Here is a 17,054-nt window from a genome sequence, read left to right on the forward strand (position 1 = left end):
GTATACAAAAAATAGATAAACCATCTCAATTAAACATTAGGGAAGCAATAGCCATGAAGAAAAACAAAACAAATTTACTAAATAATGACTTAAAACCCTTAGAAAATATCCTACTTTCTGTTATTAAAACCAAACTTGAAGACATGACTCCTACCACATCCTCACCTACAACCCCAACCACACTACTTCCTTTGAAAACCTGAACCTCATACAAAAAATAGATAAACCATCTCAATTAAACATTAGGGAAGCAATAGCCATGAAGAAAAACAAAACAAATTTACTAAATAATGACTTAAAACCCTTAGAAAATATCCTACTTTCTGTTATTAAAACCAAACTTGAAGACATGACTCCTACCACATCCTCACCTACAACCACACCCTCTTCCACATGACCACACCCTTGTACTGCCACACCCTTGTACACTAGTATATAAGCTTGTAGACTTGGTTATTTTGTTCAATAGTGATTTAAGCCTGATGATGAACACTTGGTGTTTGAAAAGCTTTGCACTAATAAATAGTAAAAACTGAGAAGCAAGAGTTATTTCTTCCTAATCTAACAAACTTCTCGCTAAAAGGTTCTTTTTACCTTTGAAATATGATGATATCATTTTGCTGAATGAATTTTCATTTCATTTATTCAAATACTTTTTACTAAACCTATAGCGCCATAAGTACAGTAAAAATTACCTTAAGATGAGTAATTTTTACTTTTTATGATATAAAAATTACTTTAAAATGAATAATTTTTACACAATTTGGTTTATGTAATTTTTATTATCATGCTTTAGTAAAAATTATTAAAACAAAATGATTTTTACTAATGTTATAGCAAAATTTATTAAAATGATGATTTTTACTATAAGATTACAGTAAAAATTATTATTGTAACTGAACAGTTGAAAATTGCTGATTTTCAAAACAAATTTTATCATACTTATATTATGTATTTTTTTATGGGATCTGGTTATTGTGCTAAATATGTAGTCAAAATTTTTTGTAAAAATTACCCATATTTTTTTGTGCAATTTAGAGGCAATGCGAATTCTTAACATATTTTATATGATTTAATAATTTTAGAATCAAAGGCAAATTCTGAAAATTGGTTTGAAATTTTATAAATTTGAAGACAATGGAAATTCTAAACAAAATATGAAAATTTGTCATTTAGACACACTGAGAATTCCAAAAATTGATTAAAAGTTCTATAAGTTGTAGATAATGTGAACTTGAAAATGATATGAATTATTGTATGTAATATATATGAAGATAATGAGAATTCTGAAAAATTAGAGGCATGCACTACTTAGATATGTACGAGTAATAGCGGTTATAACTGTAGAAAAGGCAGCTAGCTACGCACACTTTGCAGCTAAGCTTTGCTTAGCTGTCTAGTTTTTATGCAGAAACACATTTCCTAAACTTTTGAGCATCATATTTCAAAGTCAAGGTCAACCTTATTTTCGCACCATTACCTATACAATTAATTTTAAATGAGAAAACCCCGTTGAAATCATTAAAAATTGAAACAAGAAACGAAATTATCGCACAACAGCCATCACACTTCAAAGACCCTTATAAAGTAATATAGAGTTTTAACAAGTAGGCCAACTAGCGATGGGGAAATCACTATAACGATAACATTTCGTTTCGTCAACACCTGCAGCGCTAGTGAGTCATTTTACTCATGGTTTTATCACTACGCCATAAGTGTACATACAATTTTACGAGTTATAAATGCAATTTTGACAATTATTCTCGGATTTGGACGAACTTTTAAATGGTCTCAAATTAAAGACGACGAAATTCCGTGTCCATTGATGTTAAATTTATAACATTTCGCGCAAAAATAACGGTTCAATGAATACTTCTATTTAGTTCTATTACCACTGTTTTCATACTATGTACGTCATCTTTAAACCAAAAATACTCGAAATTTTCATCGAACACATATGTATTTTAATATAGCAAAATGTTCACAACTTTATCATCTTTAAAATGGTTGTTTACCGAAAGCTGTATCTTTCACCGTTCAAAAGTTTTCGAAGTTTGAATTTGCGAAAACTAGCTGCAAGAGGTAACTATTTATTGAACTTTAAACTAAAATTACTAAAAATTTTCATCGAACACAAAGGTATTTTAATATAGCAAAATGTTCAGAACTTTATCATTTTTGAAATGGTTGTTTACCGAAAGTTGTATCTTTCACCGTTCAAAAGTTTTCCAAGTTTGAAGTTGCGAAAACAAGCTGCAAGAGGTAAGTATTTATTAAACTTTGAACTAAAATTACTGAAAATTTTGATCGAACACCTAGGTATTTTAATATTGCAAAATGTTCGTAATTTTATCCTCTTTAAAATGTTTGTTTACCGAAAGCTCTACATTTTATCGTTCAAAAGTTTTCGAAGATCAAAGTTGCGGGAAGTAGTCTCTGATCAACACTAAATGACATGATAATAACAGTGATTATGATTACACAATTTGACCACTTTCCGCAACTTTGATCTTCGAAAACTTTTGAACGATAAAAGGTAGAGCTTTCGGTAAACAAACACTTTAAAGATGATAAAATTACGAACATTTTGCAATATTAAAATACCTAGGTGTTCGATCAAAATTTTCAGTAATTTTAGTTCAAAGTTCAATAAATACTTACCTCTTGCAGTTGCAGCTTGTTCTCGCAACTTTGATCTTCGAGAAGTTTTGAACGGTGAAAGATACAGCTTTCGTTAAACAACCAATTTAAAGATGATAAAGTTCTGAACATTTTGCTATATTAAAATACATATGTGTTCGATGAAAATTTCAAGTATTTTTGGTTTAAAGATGACGTACGTAGGATGAAAACATCGGTAAACAGAAGTATTCACTAAATCGTTATTTTTGCGCGAAATGTTATAAATTTAACATCAGTGGATACGGAATTTCATCGTCTTTAATTTGAAACTATATAAAAGTTCGCCCGAATCCGCGAATAATTGTCAAAATTGCATTAATAACACGTAAAATTGTATGTACACTTATGGCATACTGATAAAACCATGAGTAAAATGGCTCACTAGCGCTGCAGGTGTTGCCGAAACGAAATGTTATCGTTATCAAGCAGTCCGGTCGGACTGCCCCGCCAAGATAGAAAAAAAAAACGCACACAAAAAAAAACAACAACAACAATAATAATACAAACGTGATGACAGTCCGGCCACTTACTGCTTAATTCTCTGAACAACTAAGCGTATTTTCGATGTTCAATTTCTCGCGAATAAAAAAACGTACGATTCTGATTTTTTGATATGTTGTTGGCATCAACGAGAGCTTTAATTTGGTATACTTACAAACTTTCTACGGTAAAAAATGATGTAGATTGAAGTACCCAAAGTTAGCATTTTGGGGTAATTTTTGAAATCACAAATTTTCGTGTCAACAAAAAACTACTGAACCAATTCAAGTCAAATTTCGTACACTGGTGTAAATTAACGAGTTATTTTTAAATACAACGTCAGTTTTGAAAAAAAAATATTTTTGACCCCCTTTTTTTCAATTTGAAAATTTCTCTCCCCCCAAAAACACCTCCAAAATGAAAATTTTTCGTAGTACCGTAGAAAAGGGTCATCTACATCATATTCACTATCAATGTGCAAAATTTCAAGCAAATCGGTTCATTAGGAGAAGCTGTAGCCTTGTCAACGGAAATTACCTTCATGATTTTTCAGTGACAGAAATGAGAAAGTAGTGGAAAAGAAAAAATAAAATGAAAATTTTCAATTGAAGTGTGAAAAAGGGTCATCTACATGACTTACACTACCACTATACAAAATTTCAAGTAAATCAGTTCATTTGAAGAGGCTGTAGCCTTGTCAACGGAAAGTTCCGGTGGTATATTTCTATCAAGCATACTGATTTACGGCGGCATCGGTAAAGAAAGGAGGAGAAGCGGTTTGGGCGAAGCCCAAGGGGGGGGTGTGGGGGGGACGAAGTCCCCCCCAACGAACAGAAAGTACTAGTAGTGATAAGAATATTCCTTCATGAATCGTGATATCACCGGCGACATCGAGTTGATCAAGAATCAAGATCAAGAAAATGTCCATTCCATGTTTTCTCCGAACTTCCGAAACTGTGATTTGATTGCTGGTTTGCTGCCCTGAATCAAGTGAGTGATGAATGAACATTTTTGAGTCTGAAAAAGTGAAATTAATCATCTGTTGATTTTCAGGCGAAATTCTACGAAATTCAAGGATTCAATCAGGGAACAATTTTGGTGCTCGAAGAAAGTGATCTATCGAAGAAAGTGAGGATGACAAAGATTACGAATGAAGATTCTTTTCAATCAATTAAAAAGTAATCATCGTGAAAATATTGCCAAGAAATATACCTTATTATGTTGACCTCGCGGATGTATTCTGTGTAATTCTATCGTATCACATTGTAAATCGCTACGTTTCAGATTGAGATTTTGTGTTTATCTAGTGTGTGTGTGGATTTGTCGGTACCGTTAATTTTGGCTGAAATATGTATCGTATAATTCATTCTGTTTGAAATACCTAATATAATACATTTAATAATCGTAGGTACTTGAAAGTATAAATATCAATTATATGGAGAATAACAACAGTAGTATGACACCAAGTAGAAGCAAACATAAGGTACGCATCCTAGTTATTCTGTATGATGGTAAGAGATACTTGAATATAAAAACGACTGTTTTGTTTACAGATGAGTAGTATAGTTGGAATGGGTGAACCTAGCGGTGGTATTAAATTAATAATTTCGCCACAATACGAACCACCTCAATTGTAACCAAGCAAGAAAAGGAGCGCATGCAAGAAGAAATGTACCAGCAAATGTCCAGATATAAACGTATGCGAAGGGAAGATCAAGCTGCTTTAGAGATGAGATGGAAACGTGAATTATCATTATTAGATGAATCGACACCAAAGAGACAAACAATCGACCCAAGATATCTGCATAGTTATCGTTGGCAATAAAACTTATCTCGAAAAAGATAGAATTTAGAGTTAGTTGACCAGTATTAAGTAAACTTCAGACCTCAGGTTCATGTTTAGCTGCATTTTTACTTGACTAATGTGTTCAATTCTAAGTATTTGTTCTAGATACGCTAAACAAGTTGGAGCAAAAGTATAGCAAAACAGTATCTTGTGTCAGCAAAACTAAACCGTGATATAGAAAAATTATTCTTAGAATTTACTCGGTTCATGGTACAAAAAGCCGAAGAGCAAATAAGTAAACTGAAAGAAAAGCCTAGAAAATGCTGCGATGGTCCATCACATTGATATCATCGTTCTAAAAATTAATCAGTATTTTGCAAGTTTCATTATCAATATCAATGTAATTTATATCCAACTGCGTATTATTACGTAGGATCGAATTTGCGTCCTGTTAGAATAGCTAGATTTGTGATGTATTGATTTGTCTTAAGAATAAGACTGGTTTATACTGAACTTAATGTACGTTAACATAAAGTTGCCTTTGTTTAACTTCTAGGTTCAAGTTTAAGGTTACCATTAAATTCAGTATAGCCGCACCTTCATCGTTGATCGAGTCATAATAGGTACACGTACCTAATTGCTGAGTGTTGCACGCGCATTGTTTCAATTTTAATACACATTTTTTTTCAATTTCCTATTTTTATGTTGTGGTTTTACGCAATTTTATTTTAATTTTTCGTCTACTTTTTTTAAAATTAGGTATAAGGTGAGTTCATTTTCAGACTCATTCTATTCTATTATTTACCGAATGAGTTTTCAATACCTATAGGTAACTCGTAAGAGATAGTCACTCCTACGTAGTATGTAGACTATTAAAATACGGAATTGATGACGAAAACTTACAGTTACTGTCGAATATATTAGGTTTCATTTGCAGTTTTGAAATTTATTTTTTCTTTTAAATCGAATTTCTGGTCGAACGAAGCATCCTAGGAAAAAAATGAATAGAACCGAAATTGTAGAGAATTAAATGTACTTTCCCTGTAAAGCGATCAGATTTTTTCTACGAAGCTTAGTTTTCTTGATATTCGATACTAAAGTTCAAAATTCACTCCACACAAATGAGACAAATAAATGCCAATATTATAAAAACTAAGCTTCCTAGAGAAAATTCAACCGCGATGTTACCGAACGGAAATCAAATTCTCTACACTTTTGGTTCTATTCATTTTCGTCGTAGGACGCTCGGTTCGCAGTTCTCCCAGAAATTCGAATTGAAGAACTTCTTGTGAAAGCAAATTTTTCGACTATAACTTCAATGACGAATAATATGGAAACTATAAAGCTTCTAAAAACTACGCAGAACCGAAGTTGTAGAGAATTGAATTTCCTTTCGGAAACATTACAGTCAACATTTTTTCTAGGAAGCTTAATTTTCATAATATTCGTCATTGAAGTTATAGTCGTAAAATTTGCTTTCACAAAAAGTTCTTCAATTCAAATTTCTGGGCGAACGGAGCGTCCTGCGACGAAAATGAATAGAACCAAAAGTGTAGAGAATTTAATTTCCTTTCGGTAACATTACGGTCGAATTTTCTCTAGGAAGCTTAGTTTTTATAATATTGGCATTCATTTGTCTCATTTGTGAAGAAGGAATTTTGATGAACTTTGGTATCGAATACAGAATACTTATCAAGAAAACTAAGCTTCCTAGAAAAAATCTGATCGTCTTATCTTACAGAGAAAGGAAATTTAATTCTCTACTCATTTGGTTCTCTTCATTTTTTTCCTATAATGCTTCGTTCGACCTGAAATTTGATTAAAAAGAAAAAGAAATTTCAAAACTGCAAATGAAACCGAATAGGTAGGTATATTCGGCAGTAACTTGTATGTAAGTATTCAGCGAACGTACAATTTCTTTCATTTACAGGCTAAACTGAAACCAAATTGTCTTCATACCTATAACATTTAAATGTTTTGTACATACTACGTACAAGTTGAAAGTAAGTACTTACTATACTGCTTTGAAGAGACTATAATAATACAATACTCGTAGGTAAATACTACGTACGAGTTGAAAGTAAGTACTTACTAAACTGCTTTGAAGAGACTATTATTTATCGAACGAGTTTTCAATATTTGTACATAAGAGATGGTCTTTGAACGGAGTGTGAAATGTTATAGGTATGAGGACAATTCGATTTCAGTTTAGCCTGGTACAATAGATTGCGTATTTCGCAAGACATTATATTTATACACAAATTAATGACTCTTCTGTGGCATTCAGTTTACCTATATCAAGATTGGTTCGCAAATAATCATATGTACCTACTTCATTTCATTTATGCTTCCTTTTAAGGATGCCCCAATGCATTTCTCAATTTTGAAGCGTTAGAAGCAAAAATCCTATCAAGCCAAAAAAAATTTACGTATCTTTGAATAACAAATTAATAAGAAAATAACAATTTTTGAAAAAAACGACTGATATCCCACGAAAAAATACTTTTAAAAAGCAAAAAACCCGCCAAGCTAGAAAAAAAAACTGTAAAAGTTGGTCTTTGAAAAAAAAATGACAGAAAGACATACTTTAACAAAAACAAAAAAAAGACTGATATCCCCTGAAAAAATACTTTTAAAAAGCAAAAAACCCGCCAAGATAGAAAAAAAAACTGATAGGTAAAATGTACCTCAACAAAAAAAAAAAAAAAAAAAAAAAAACAGGAACTTTCTGCTGAAAAAATAATGTGATATCACACTACCGCCAAGCAATCATTGTTTAAAAATCAATTTTTTCTGTCTGTGCTTTGAAAAGTTTTAGGCGTATCAGTTTCAAAGATGTACTTAAAAAATCATATCAAAGTAAAAAGTGCTTGAAAATCATTGTAGGATAGAAACACTCAAATCCATCAGGTATTGAAAATGAATTTGAAAACCGGGCCAAGCTTGGCGGGAACTTTTCGGCCCGGTTTTCAAATTCATTTTCAATACCTGATGGATTTGAGTGTTTCTATCCTACAATGATTTTCAAGCACTTTTTACTTTGATATGATTTTTTAAGTACATCTTTGAAACTGATACGCCTAAAACTTTTCAAAGCACAGACAGAAAAAATTGATTTTTAAACAATGATTGCTTGGCGGTAGTGTGATATCACATTATTTTTTCAGCAGAAAGTTCCTGTTTTTTTTTTTTTTTTTTTTTTTTGTTGAGGTACATTTTACCTATCAGTTTTTTTTTCTATCTTGGCGGGTTTTTTGCTTTTTAAAAGTATTTTTTCAGGGGTAGACAGTTTTCATTTAAACGCCGTAAGTGATGGGCTACTTGTGTCAACTCTATATTACTTTAGACCCTTATTCACATTTTTAGGTCAAAAATCGAATTAATTATTGATTAAAATTGATTTAAGTAATAAAATGATGTTTATCAGTAGCACGTAAATAAATGCATTAGCAAGTTTGATGTGCATAGATAGGATACACTTATAATAACACACGTTGAGTTGCAAAGAACCTCGAATGGTATATCCCCTCTTACCCTTCGTCTCATCTGCGGTATTCGTTCATCTTCATTGAAGCTATAGCACATGACCACAAGTTCAGGTATAATTATACCCTCGCAGATCAAACTCCAGTATGTAGTTGAAATCTCGAATGAGTCACACTCGCAGCAATACTCGTAGTAGTACTTCATTATACAGTCTAACTCGAACTACTACCTAGTCGGATGTGCATTTTATGTTAGATTCGCGATATCTGGTAAGGCAAAAATATGCTTATTCGATAGGCTCGAACATTTCGCTTCGATAATTAGTTAAACCGGCGTACACAGGATGGATACTGGTTAGTTAACTTTAAACTATTTATAGGTAAAGTCTGACTCTGACCCATGGAAGAGTTTTATTTTTTAAAATTCCGATCTATCGTTGCGTAATCCGTCATCGTGACGAGTTGAACCAAACGTAGTCGTAGTCTTCGATTCGATTAGTAAATAAACCGCTATCGTCGGCGGTTATCCGGCAACGGCAACGGCCACGCGATCGTGAATTTTTTCGTTATTTTTTTTTTCGCAAAAAACGTTAAAGTGAAACATAACCGTATAAATTAATTTTATTGGTTTTAGAACAATTTTCCACAAAAATTGTAGTATCATCGATTTTTATTTCAACCGGTGTATAGACAGTTTTAGTTGTGTCTAGTGAAATGTCATCGCGAAGAAGATTCGTTTTTTAATTTATTTCAAGAATGTGAGTGTTGATGATAAAGCAGACTATAAGGAGTTCACAGATCGGTTTGGTTTGGTTAATTCGAAGGAACATAGTTAATTTTTAACACACCTATCACACAGGCAATTTGGGATACAACTAGCCCAAAACTGGTTCTCCGAACATATTATAATATCTTTGGGTACGTATACAAAGAATAAAAAAAAAAAACTATAATCTCGTTAGTGTTGTGTGGCTACCTGCAAATGCATAATATTGTGTTGGATATAATACGAGTTAAATAAACGTTAAAAGTAATCATCGTCGTAATAACATTAGACCGAAGTCTCGCTATCAACAATTCAATATTTTAGTATACAAGCAGAAAATTCCATTAGTTATCATTTCGGTCGTCATTTATGCTACATATTATAACACATCTAAGTACCTACCTAATTTTACACGTGCATAAAATATAAGAAAAATTTTCAAAACAAATTCAAAAAGTAATGTACCTACATAAAAGTGTAACGTTTCGTTTCTGCAGGTGAATTCGTCAATCATGCAAGAATACAGTTTTTGGTTTTCCAAACGATTCCTCGTCGGAATCTTGGCTTTCTTCGGCGAGATGAATATTTTCACATTGAGAGGTAATCTGAACATCGCTATACTCGATATGACCAGTAGTAAAAATATAACCGTGAATGGTACGACCACAACTCAAGTAAGTAGAACGATACCAATACCTAGATACTCGTACATTGTATATTTTATGGTAGGTACTCGTTTACCTACCTATCTAATTTATTGTAATCTGATCATAATCTCACATCTTAATTACCTTAGGGACCAGAATTCGACTGGGACGAGCCGACTAAAGGATTTATTTTAGGAGCGTACGCTTGGGGATCGCTATTATCGCCTATAGGAGGCTACCTAGCGATGCGATACGGAGGCTCGACCGTTATAAGTATCAGCACATTGGTCATGTCCATCATGACCATGTTTACTCCGATGATTCTCCACTCCAGTTACTACCTATTCGTGGCAGCTCGACTGATCGAAGGAGTAACCGAGGTAAACATCGAACCAAAAATATGTATAAGATTCTGGATAGGTAATTCGCGATCATTCTGATCATCATCATCAGTGTTTCAGATTCGTCAGTTTTCCAGAACTGTGGACGCAATGGTCTCCTTTACGAGATCGATCTAGACTGATGGCGTTAACATTGAGCGGTCTGTATGCAGGACCTGCCATAATGTATCCAATTTTCGGCTACCTTACCAAGAATTACGGTTGGCCTTCAACTTTCTACTTCTCTGGTAATGCATCGTATGCTCATACTCGATTAGCAATTATACTACGAGTAGATACCTGCTGTCTAGCTGTCTACCGTCTACCGAATTTTATCGCTATTCACCTTGAACTTGGTTTATTTTTTAACACCGATTATTTAACTCGTTATGTCAGGTGCCTTTTCCCTGCTATGGACTGTGATATGGATGATTCTCGTACCCAATACCCCCGAAGAGGATAAATGGATATCTAAAGACGAAGTGAGATACATAAGGCAAGATCCGCATAAATCTAGACCGAAAAATGTGAGTAAATCTCATTCATTCAATGAACTCGATTTTGGCTTTGTTGAATTTTCAAAGTCAATAAATCCTTATAGTTTGAGACCCTATACCTACCATTCTGATACCTAAGGGAATTAATCTCTTGAACTCACACTCTCCGATTTGAACGAAACCGAGCTAAATTAAAAACGCTGGTCTTAAAACTCCCTGTAATCAAAATTTTGAGAACCGAAGTAAATTTTTTAATTTTTGGCTAATTTTTGAAAATTTGAAAAATTGAAAAAAAATATATTTTTATGGCAATTTTTAAGTTTTTTTTATTAAATATAAATTTTTTTGAGCGAAGTGAACGAATAAGTGAATAATTTGTTTGCGGTCAATTTGAAAAACTAAGACTATATTCGTGTTCAACGATATCGAAAATATACTAAGTATTTCAAGTGCCACACTAATGAAAACATTTTTCTGACTTTTACCACCGGGGGGGAGGGGGGCTCTGGGAACCGTGGATGGAGTCCAATCGAAAATATAATGTCATATGTGCGTTTAACGTCACCAAAACCATACAATTCCATACATCACATGCCCCAGATTTTTTTTTGAAAGTTTTGCCCGAATTTGGGGGGAGGGGGTGCTCCTTTTTCATATCAAAAAGCATCAAAAGGTATATCTATGGACATTTTTTCAGAATTTTAAATCGTAGCTCCCACTTACAGCACCATTTTGAAATTTGAACTTTCAATTTGAAATTTCCACTTTCAACTTTTGAAAATTTCAACAAAATACTTGAAAACGTTCAACATGCAATGCCCTTTCGAAATGTGAAATCAGTTTTATCAACTGACTCAAAAACGTTGGTCGAATTGAGGTGGAATGACCCCTAAACGACAGACTCAACAAATAAATGCCCGACAAAAAAAGAAAAATATGAACAACAGTTGAATTATTCGCCCCACAATATTGCAAAAAAAAAACGACAGATACGTATATCTGTTAACACGTCTATATTCTTACCACAAAAAAAAAACACATTGAATGAAATGATATCACGTCATTAAAATACCTAAGTAATTGCTGTATTACGAGTAATAACGTTTTTTTGTAGCATTATTATTCAAAAGTGACCTCGCAACCTGTAAAAATGGGAGCAATTTTGCCAAAAATTCAAATACAAATCTGAGCCCACAACTACCCATCAAAAAACAGTGGAAATTTCAACAGAAAATCACAAATTTCCATCAAATTTTTTTCGAGCACCATTTTAACAATTTATATTTTATCGTTTCCAGTTTCTCAAACGTTTCAAAGTTCAGAATTTTTCATCAAAATGTAGAGGGAGAAAAATCATGCTTTTTATACCACTTAGCTGGGATAAAAAGTATTGCTGTATTACCCAACCTGACGCGAATATCCGCGCCGCGAGCCTTACCATAGAAAGGGGTAATTCCGCGAAATATGACCTAATATCCGGCCAATCACAGCGCACCATCGCGCGCAGCCGCTGCATCCGCAGCTCGTCTCTTATTCATATTTTCATCATTGAGCTCTCTCAAGCTAGTTTCTAAGAACTTCAGTATTCATTCTACTGCCACCTGACCTGGTCAGCTCCAAGACTACGAGCTTGGACTGCCAGGGAAGTGTGAGGTCTAGTCCAGTGCATTGATTCTATTGATTCGAATGTACTGAAACTAGCACAGAGATGATGCTCACGAGGGATTATTTTCTTATGGCTCGGATTTTTCCCCATTTATTCTATTTATTTTGAGTCAATAGTAGTGTGTACTATTCCGGAAGTACATACCTATACAACACCAAACAGCAATTTTTAATTATCATTCTGGTGTTGGAATGGTAATTATATTGTCTTTGCCAATCCAAGGTATTTATCCTTTATTTTCTTAGTTTTTATAACAAATACTTTCCTTTTCCCCAAATCCACAAGAATAGGCTATGAATGTAGTAATTCTTGTTTTAACTTCAATTATAATTACGTTTCTTGAGATACCAACGAATGTTGATCTTTTCTCTACGTGATGAAGTAATTATAAACAGTTTTGAAGTTCATTTGTGTTTCTATTTCTTTACATACATACGATCCTACACATCTAAATTCGTCCTATGATTATACCTGGGGTGGGTCCCTCACTTAGGTGATAGGTAATGTTGAGTAAATTTATTTACGAAATATTAATTATTATCCTGATTCATACCCGCTCTCGTATATAGGGCTGGACCCCTAAAGTGGAATTATCTGGTTCGAGGGGGTCCTGGTAGTGGAAGGTGAGATTCATAATTAATTAGTCCCCTGATTAGAACCCAGGAATATGGCTAAATTAGTTCCTACTTGAGACTGACGTGAATAACCTTCTCAAGTAGGGTTTACATGCTTTAATCATCACGTGTGCATTAATCTCCCCCTACATTTTGGCATCCCTGGTGGGGAACGATATTTATTTACTGAAATATTAATTCAAGTAAAAAATTCCTATGGCGAACCCAACCCATAGGTGTAGAAATAAGAAGAAATTAATTCTATTAATTCCAATTATTTCTACATACCAAGATATTTCGAAGAGAAATACTCTTGGTTCTCTATGATACAGTATTTCATTGAAGAATTTATTAATTCTCCGGAAGAAGAACTGATTAGTTCATTTGCGCAGATGAATTAAAATTCAGAGAAAACTGCGAGAAGGAAGTAAGTTTCTCATGATTATTGTATCCATGTATTTTTGTTAATCCCGCCAATAGAATTGATTCTATCAAGTCAGCGATTAATTCACGAAACATGCCAAATACAACAGAGATTTACGTAAATATTAATTAATTCAATTCACGAAAATGAAGAATGAGAATTTATCAACTTATTGATTCAATTTACCATGAAATTACCCACTCATGGAATTCATTCTCATTCTCAACGATTAATTATGGTGTTGAAAATTACTCGAGCTCGAATTTAACATCTCACACCATAATATAACACCTCGTAAATATTTATTCATTCGTAAATCTCCGCATTATTTATGTAATCGTATTCGTATGCTGCAGAAAAATTTGTTATTTGTGTGCGTTTTAGCAACCCTTGGACTTCGAACCCCCTGGGGCAATTCTACCACCAAATACATCGGGGTAAATTGATTCAAATTATGTATTACACATAATTATTCACCATTCAGCAGCTTAACGTAAATATATCCACTCGATTACATATTATTTCAAATTCAATTATCAAAAAATTCGTTCATTCCAGCTTCCATTAAGCCTAGGATTTTTATCACCTTTTATGAACGAAATTATCAGTCGAATTCATATCTAATTCATGCTATTTATTCCCCATGGTTTTATGTTGGATGATTAGAAGACCAGTTCATCCAATTTCGACATATTAATGGTCATGATAGTTATATTTTTCATTGTTTATGAAAGGAGATATTATGGAATATGTATTGTCATTAATTCTACGAAAATATGACACAAGAAATTATAATTTTTATACACGTATTGGGATTTATTAATATGCCCACGAACGACCTTGAACTAGAAATCAAACAAGTCGTAAATGTGACGAAAGTTGCATTGGGTTTTTTCCCATTTCCATATTCTTTCCACTCTATACACGTTTAGATGAAAAATACCTAAAATCGGACCAAAAGCTGGCGCTTAGATTAGATAACGGAATTATTCACGATATCATACAATAGCCGCAAATGCCTTCAAGGTCGTTATCTCACATTCACGACACATTATGCGCGATTGTTATCTCATACCTGTCAATCATTGCAAAAAGGGTACCTACAGGCCAGTAACTGGGAAAATACGTACGTGTATTTATCAAGATTAAAATAGCAACCTATTGTTTACCCTTCGCGATTACGCAAGAACCGCTAGATAATTGAGCTATTTTTACACATATTGATTCCCTAATCAGCATCCTACGATTGAGTATAATACATTCTTTATCGCATTGAGGAGTGATTGTAGCTACCCATCCGCGAGACGTTGCGAACGGTGTATCGTTATCTACCCCTTAATAAATAACCGCGAACATTATGTACATAATCATTTGGTGCGAAAGAACCTGCAGGATCCCTTATCTATGAGATAACGATATTGGTAAAATTTTATAACGCCACCACCATCGGAAATAGCGACTACATTTCGCGATTATCTATCCCTACTCCCGGAAACAAGTGACACACCCCTTCTTTCACGATATGAGTAGTAGGTCGATAGGTCAGCAGACAGTGGATAGAAGTTTCATTATGTTTTTCATTCTCGACTAGTTAACTTCTAATTTTGCTACTGCTTCTTATTCATTCATTTATCATTAATACTTTGATATTGGTGCAATAATATAGCGACCTGTGAAATATAGTACAGTTATTTACGTAATCACTAATTCTATTAACCAACTCAATTAGTTGATAATATACTGCGGAAATACTTGGAGAATTTATTCTCTATTGAGATTTATCATTCTTCCGGAATTAGCAGATTTTACGCTGGTGTCTTGACTATTTACTTCTACGTACATCGCGGTGAGTATTATTGAATTTAATCTTCTACATCTGAACCTGGTGAATAAATACAAAATTAATTAGTCAACTTATTCGTAATTATTTATGTGGATACTTCTTTGGACTCACTTACGTCTACCTTGCCGGATTGTATTTTTTCTGACAATTGTAATTTCCGGAGTACTATACTTATCTGAATTGATCGAACGATCCATTGGTTCAATCCTCGATTACGCTGATATTTCTGAAACATTACACGGAGATATTTTTTTAATTTTATTCATTCTAATAAAATTCGAATTAATTTGGTATTTTCTTATTCGTAATAATCAGAATAATATTGACGTTTAACTCCGAATCGAAAATATTACTGAGTCAGAAATTTACATAATTACTAATTCTATATTATGAGCAATGGAGACAACGACCGTAATTCCAACGGAAAACAAAGAAAAAAGTCAGCTCCTTCCAAACCATCACAGTTATTATCACGTCCGAGATGGACTCGTGAAACTGCTCGAAGAATTGCAGAATCAGACCATCCAACTCAGAGCACCGAAAAGGGAGCTACATCAAGATTCGTTGAAGAAACCCAACGATTCTACAATGCCAAAAAGAAGACTCCTTCTGAACAATCCGTAATTATTAGTCCTACAATTACTAAGGTCAATGGCAAAAAGAAGGTTCGATATACCCTTCCAGATGGTACCATTTTGGAACCCTCCTCTTCAACTCCCCGTAAATCTATTGAACATCAACCCATTCGTGTCAATTTATCCGCCGTTCAAGAGGAAGATGACGATGAAGATGAACGTATTGAATTGGACGCAACATATCATTGGATCGATGAATTTGATGAAGTACCTGAAATTAATTTAGAAGTACCTCCTCCAGCTGTTTTGCGACGAGCACCTCCAGCACAAGATGACCAAGAAGATGAAGTTATTACTCTCGGTAATGATGGACAACCGATAACTCGTTCTGTAGGTGTCAACACTGGAGAAGAAGAAGAAGAGGAACATGGAAGAGTATATAGCTTCGAACCTTTTGATCCCGAAACTCCTTATCCGGAAATCAATGTTGACGATTTAGACATTCCTGAAGATGCAGTTTTATCATTACAACACGCTCGAGGAATTATTGATTGGGTAAAAAGAGAAAATAACGGATGGGCTTCTCGGACGTCTGCAGTTAAGGATCGAATTAAAGGTCTAGAAAGTGGGATTTCTACCACTCGAGGCGATCTCAAGGATGTCTACTTAACGGTTCAAGAACAACGGTCTGCAGATTATAAAAATATGAGTAAATATTTGAACGAAGAATTAGGTAAAACTTCACGTAAATTTGGCGTATTCGATAAAATGATTGCTTCTTTGAAAAAGGACGTTGTTCATATTGATCGTAAAATTGATGCGATTGAAGAGGTTACCAATGAACTTACTGATTCAGTTGATGATTTGTTCTATTACAACGCTCATGGTAAATACAGGACGAAAATTCCCGATTCGACGTCACGCGGAGACAATACCTCCGATGAAACACGTAATAATGATCGACGTTCCGGTCCCGGTGGTTCGAATAATCGAACTAATCGCAGTCAGCAACCTGACAGTGATAGCAGCGACGACGACGATGATCAAGACGGAAATATTAATCCTTTCAATGAATCAGGCGTTTTTTCCAATAAGATTAATCGAAAGAAAAATACCAGTTCCCGAACGAAACCACGTCAACGAACTCTTCGATATGATCTTGAATTCCTGGAAGGTAAATTAAAATTAAAAGCTAAGCATTTACAGGAT

The 17,054-nt window shown here is 33.8% G+C and overlaps 1 protein-coding gene and 1 long non-coding RNA gene across 4 annotated transcripts in view; both read left to right on the plus strand.

Moving 5' to 3' along the window:
- LOC135837240 (vesicular glutamate transporter 3-like) overlaps positions 1-17,054 on the plus strand; it is a 45,580-nt gene that overhangs the window by 5,902 nt on the left and 22,624 nt on the right. Inside the window, exons 1-5 of one of the 3 annotated variants that reach the window (XM_065352450.1) lie at positions 8,602-8,787; positions 9,697-9,873; positions 9,996-10,226; positions 10,300-10,474; positions 10,623-10,753. In XM_065352450.1, coding sequence (XP_065208522.1) covers positions 9,712-9,873; positions 9,996-10,226; positions 10,300-10,474; positions 10,623-10,753 — 699 coding nt within the window. In that variant the 5' untranslated portion in view covers positions 8,602-8,787; positions 9,697-9,711. The other 2 variants (XM_065352449.1, XM_065352451.1) reach the window with 2 other exon arrangements.
- Positions 3,965-5,637, plus strand: LOC135837227 (uncharacterized). Its single transcript, XR_010557156.1, has 4 exons — positions 3,965-4,152; positions 4,216-4,340; positions 4,571-4,645; positions 4,716-5,637. It is a non-coding gene; the product is annotated as an uncharacterized LOC135837227 (long non-coding RNA).

The sequence above is a fragment of the Planococcus citri genome, chromosome 2, assembly GCF_950023065.1.
Source record: "Planococcus citri chromosome 2, ihPlaCitr1.1, whole genome shotgun sequence".
Classification (NCBI taxonomy): Eukaryota; Metazoa; Arthropoda; class Insecta; order Hemiptera; family Pseudococcidae; genus Planococcus; species Planococcus citri.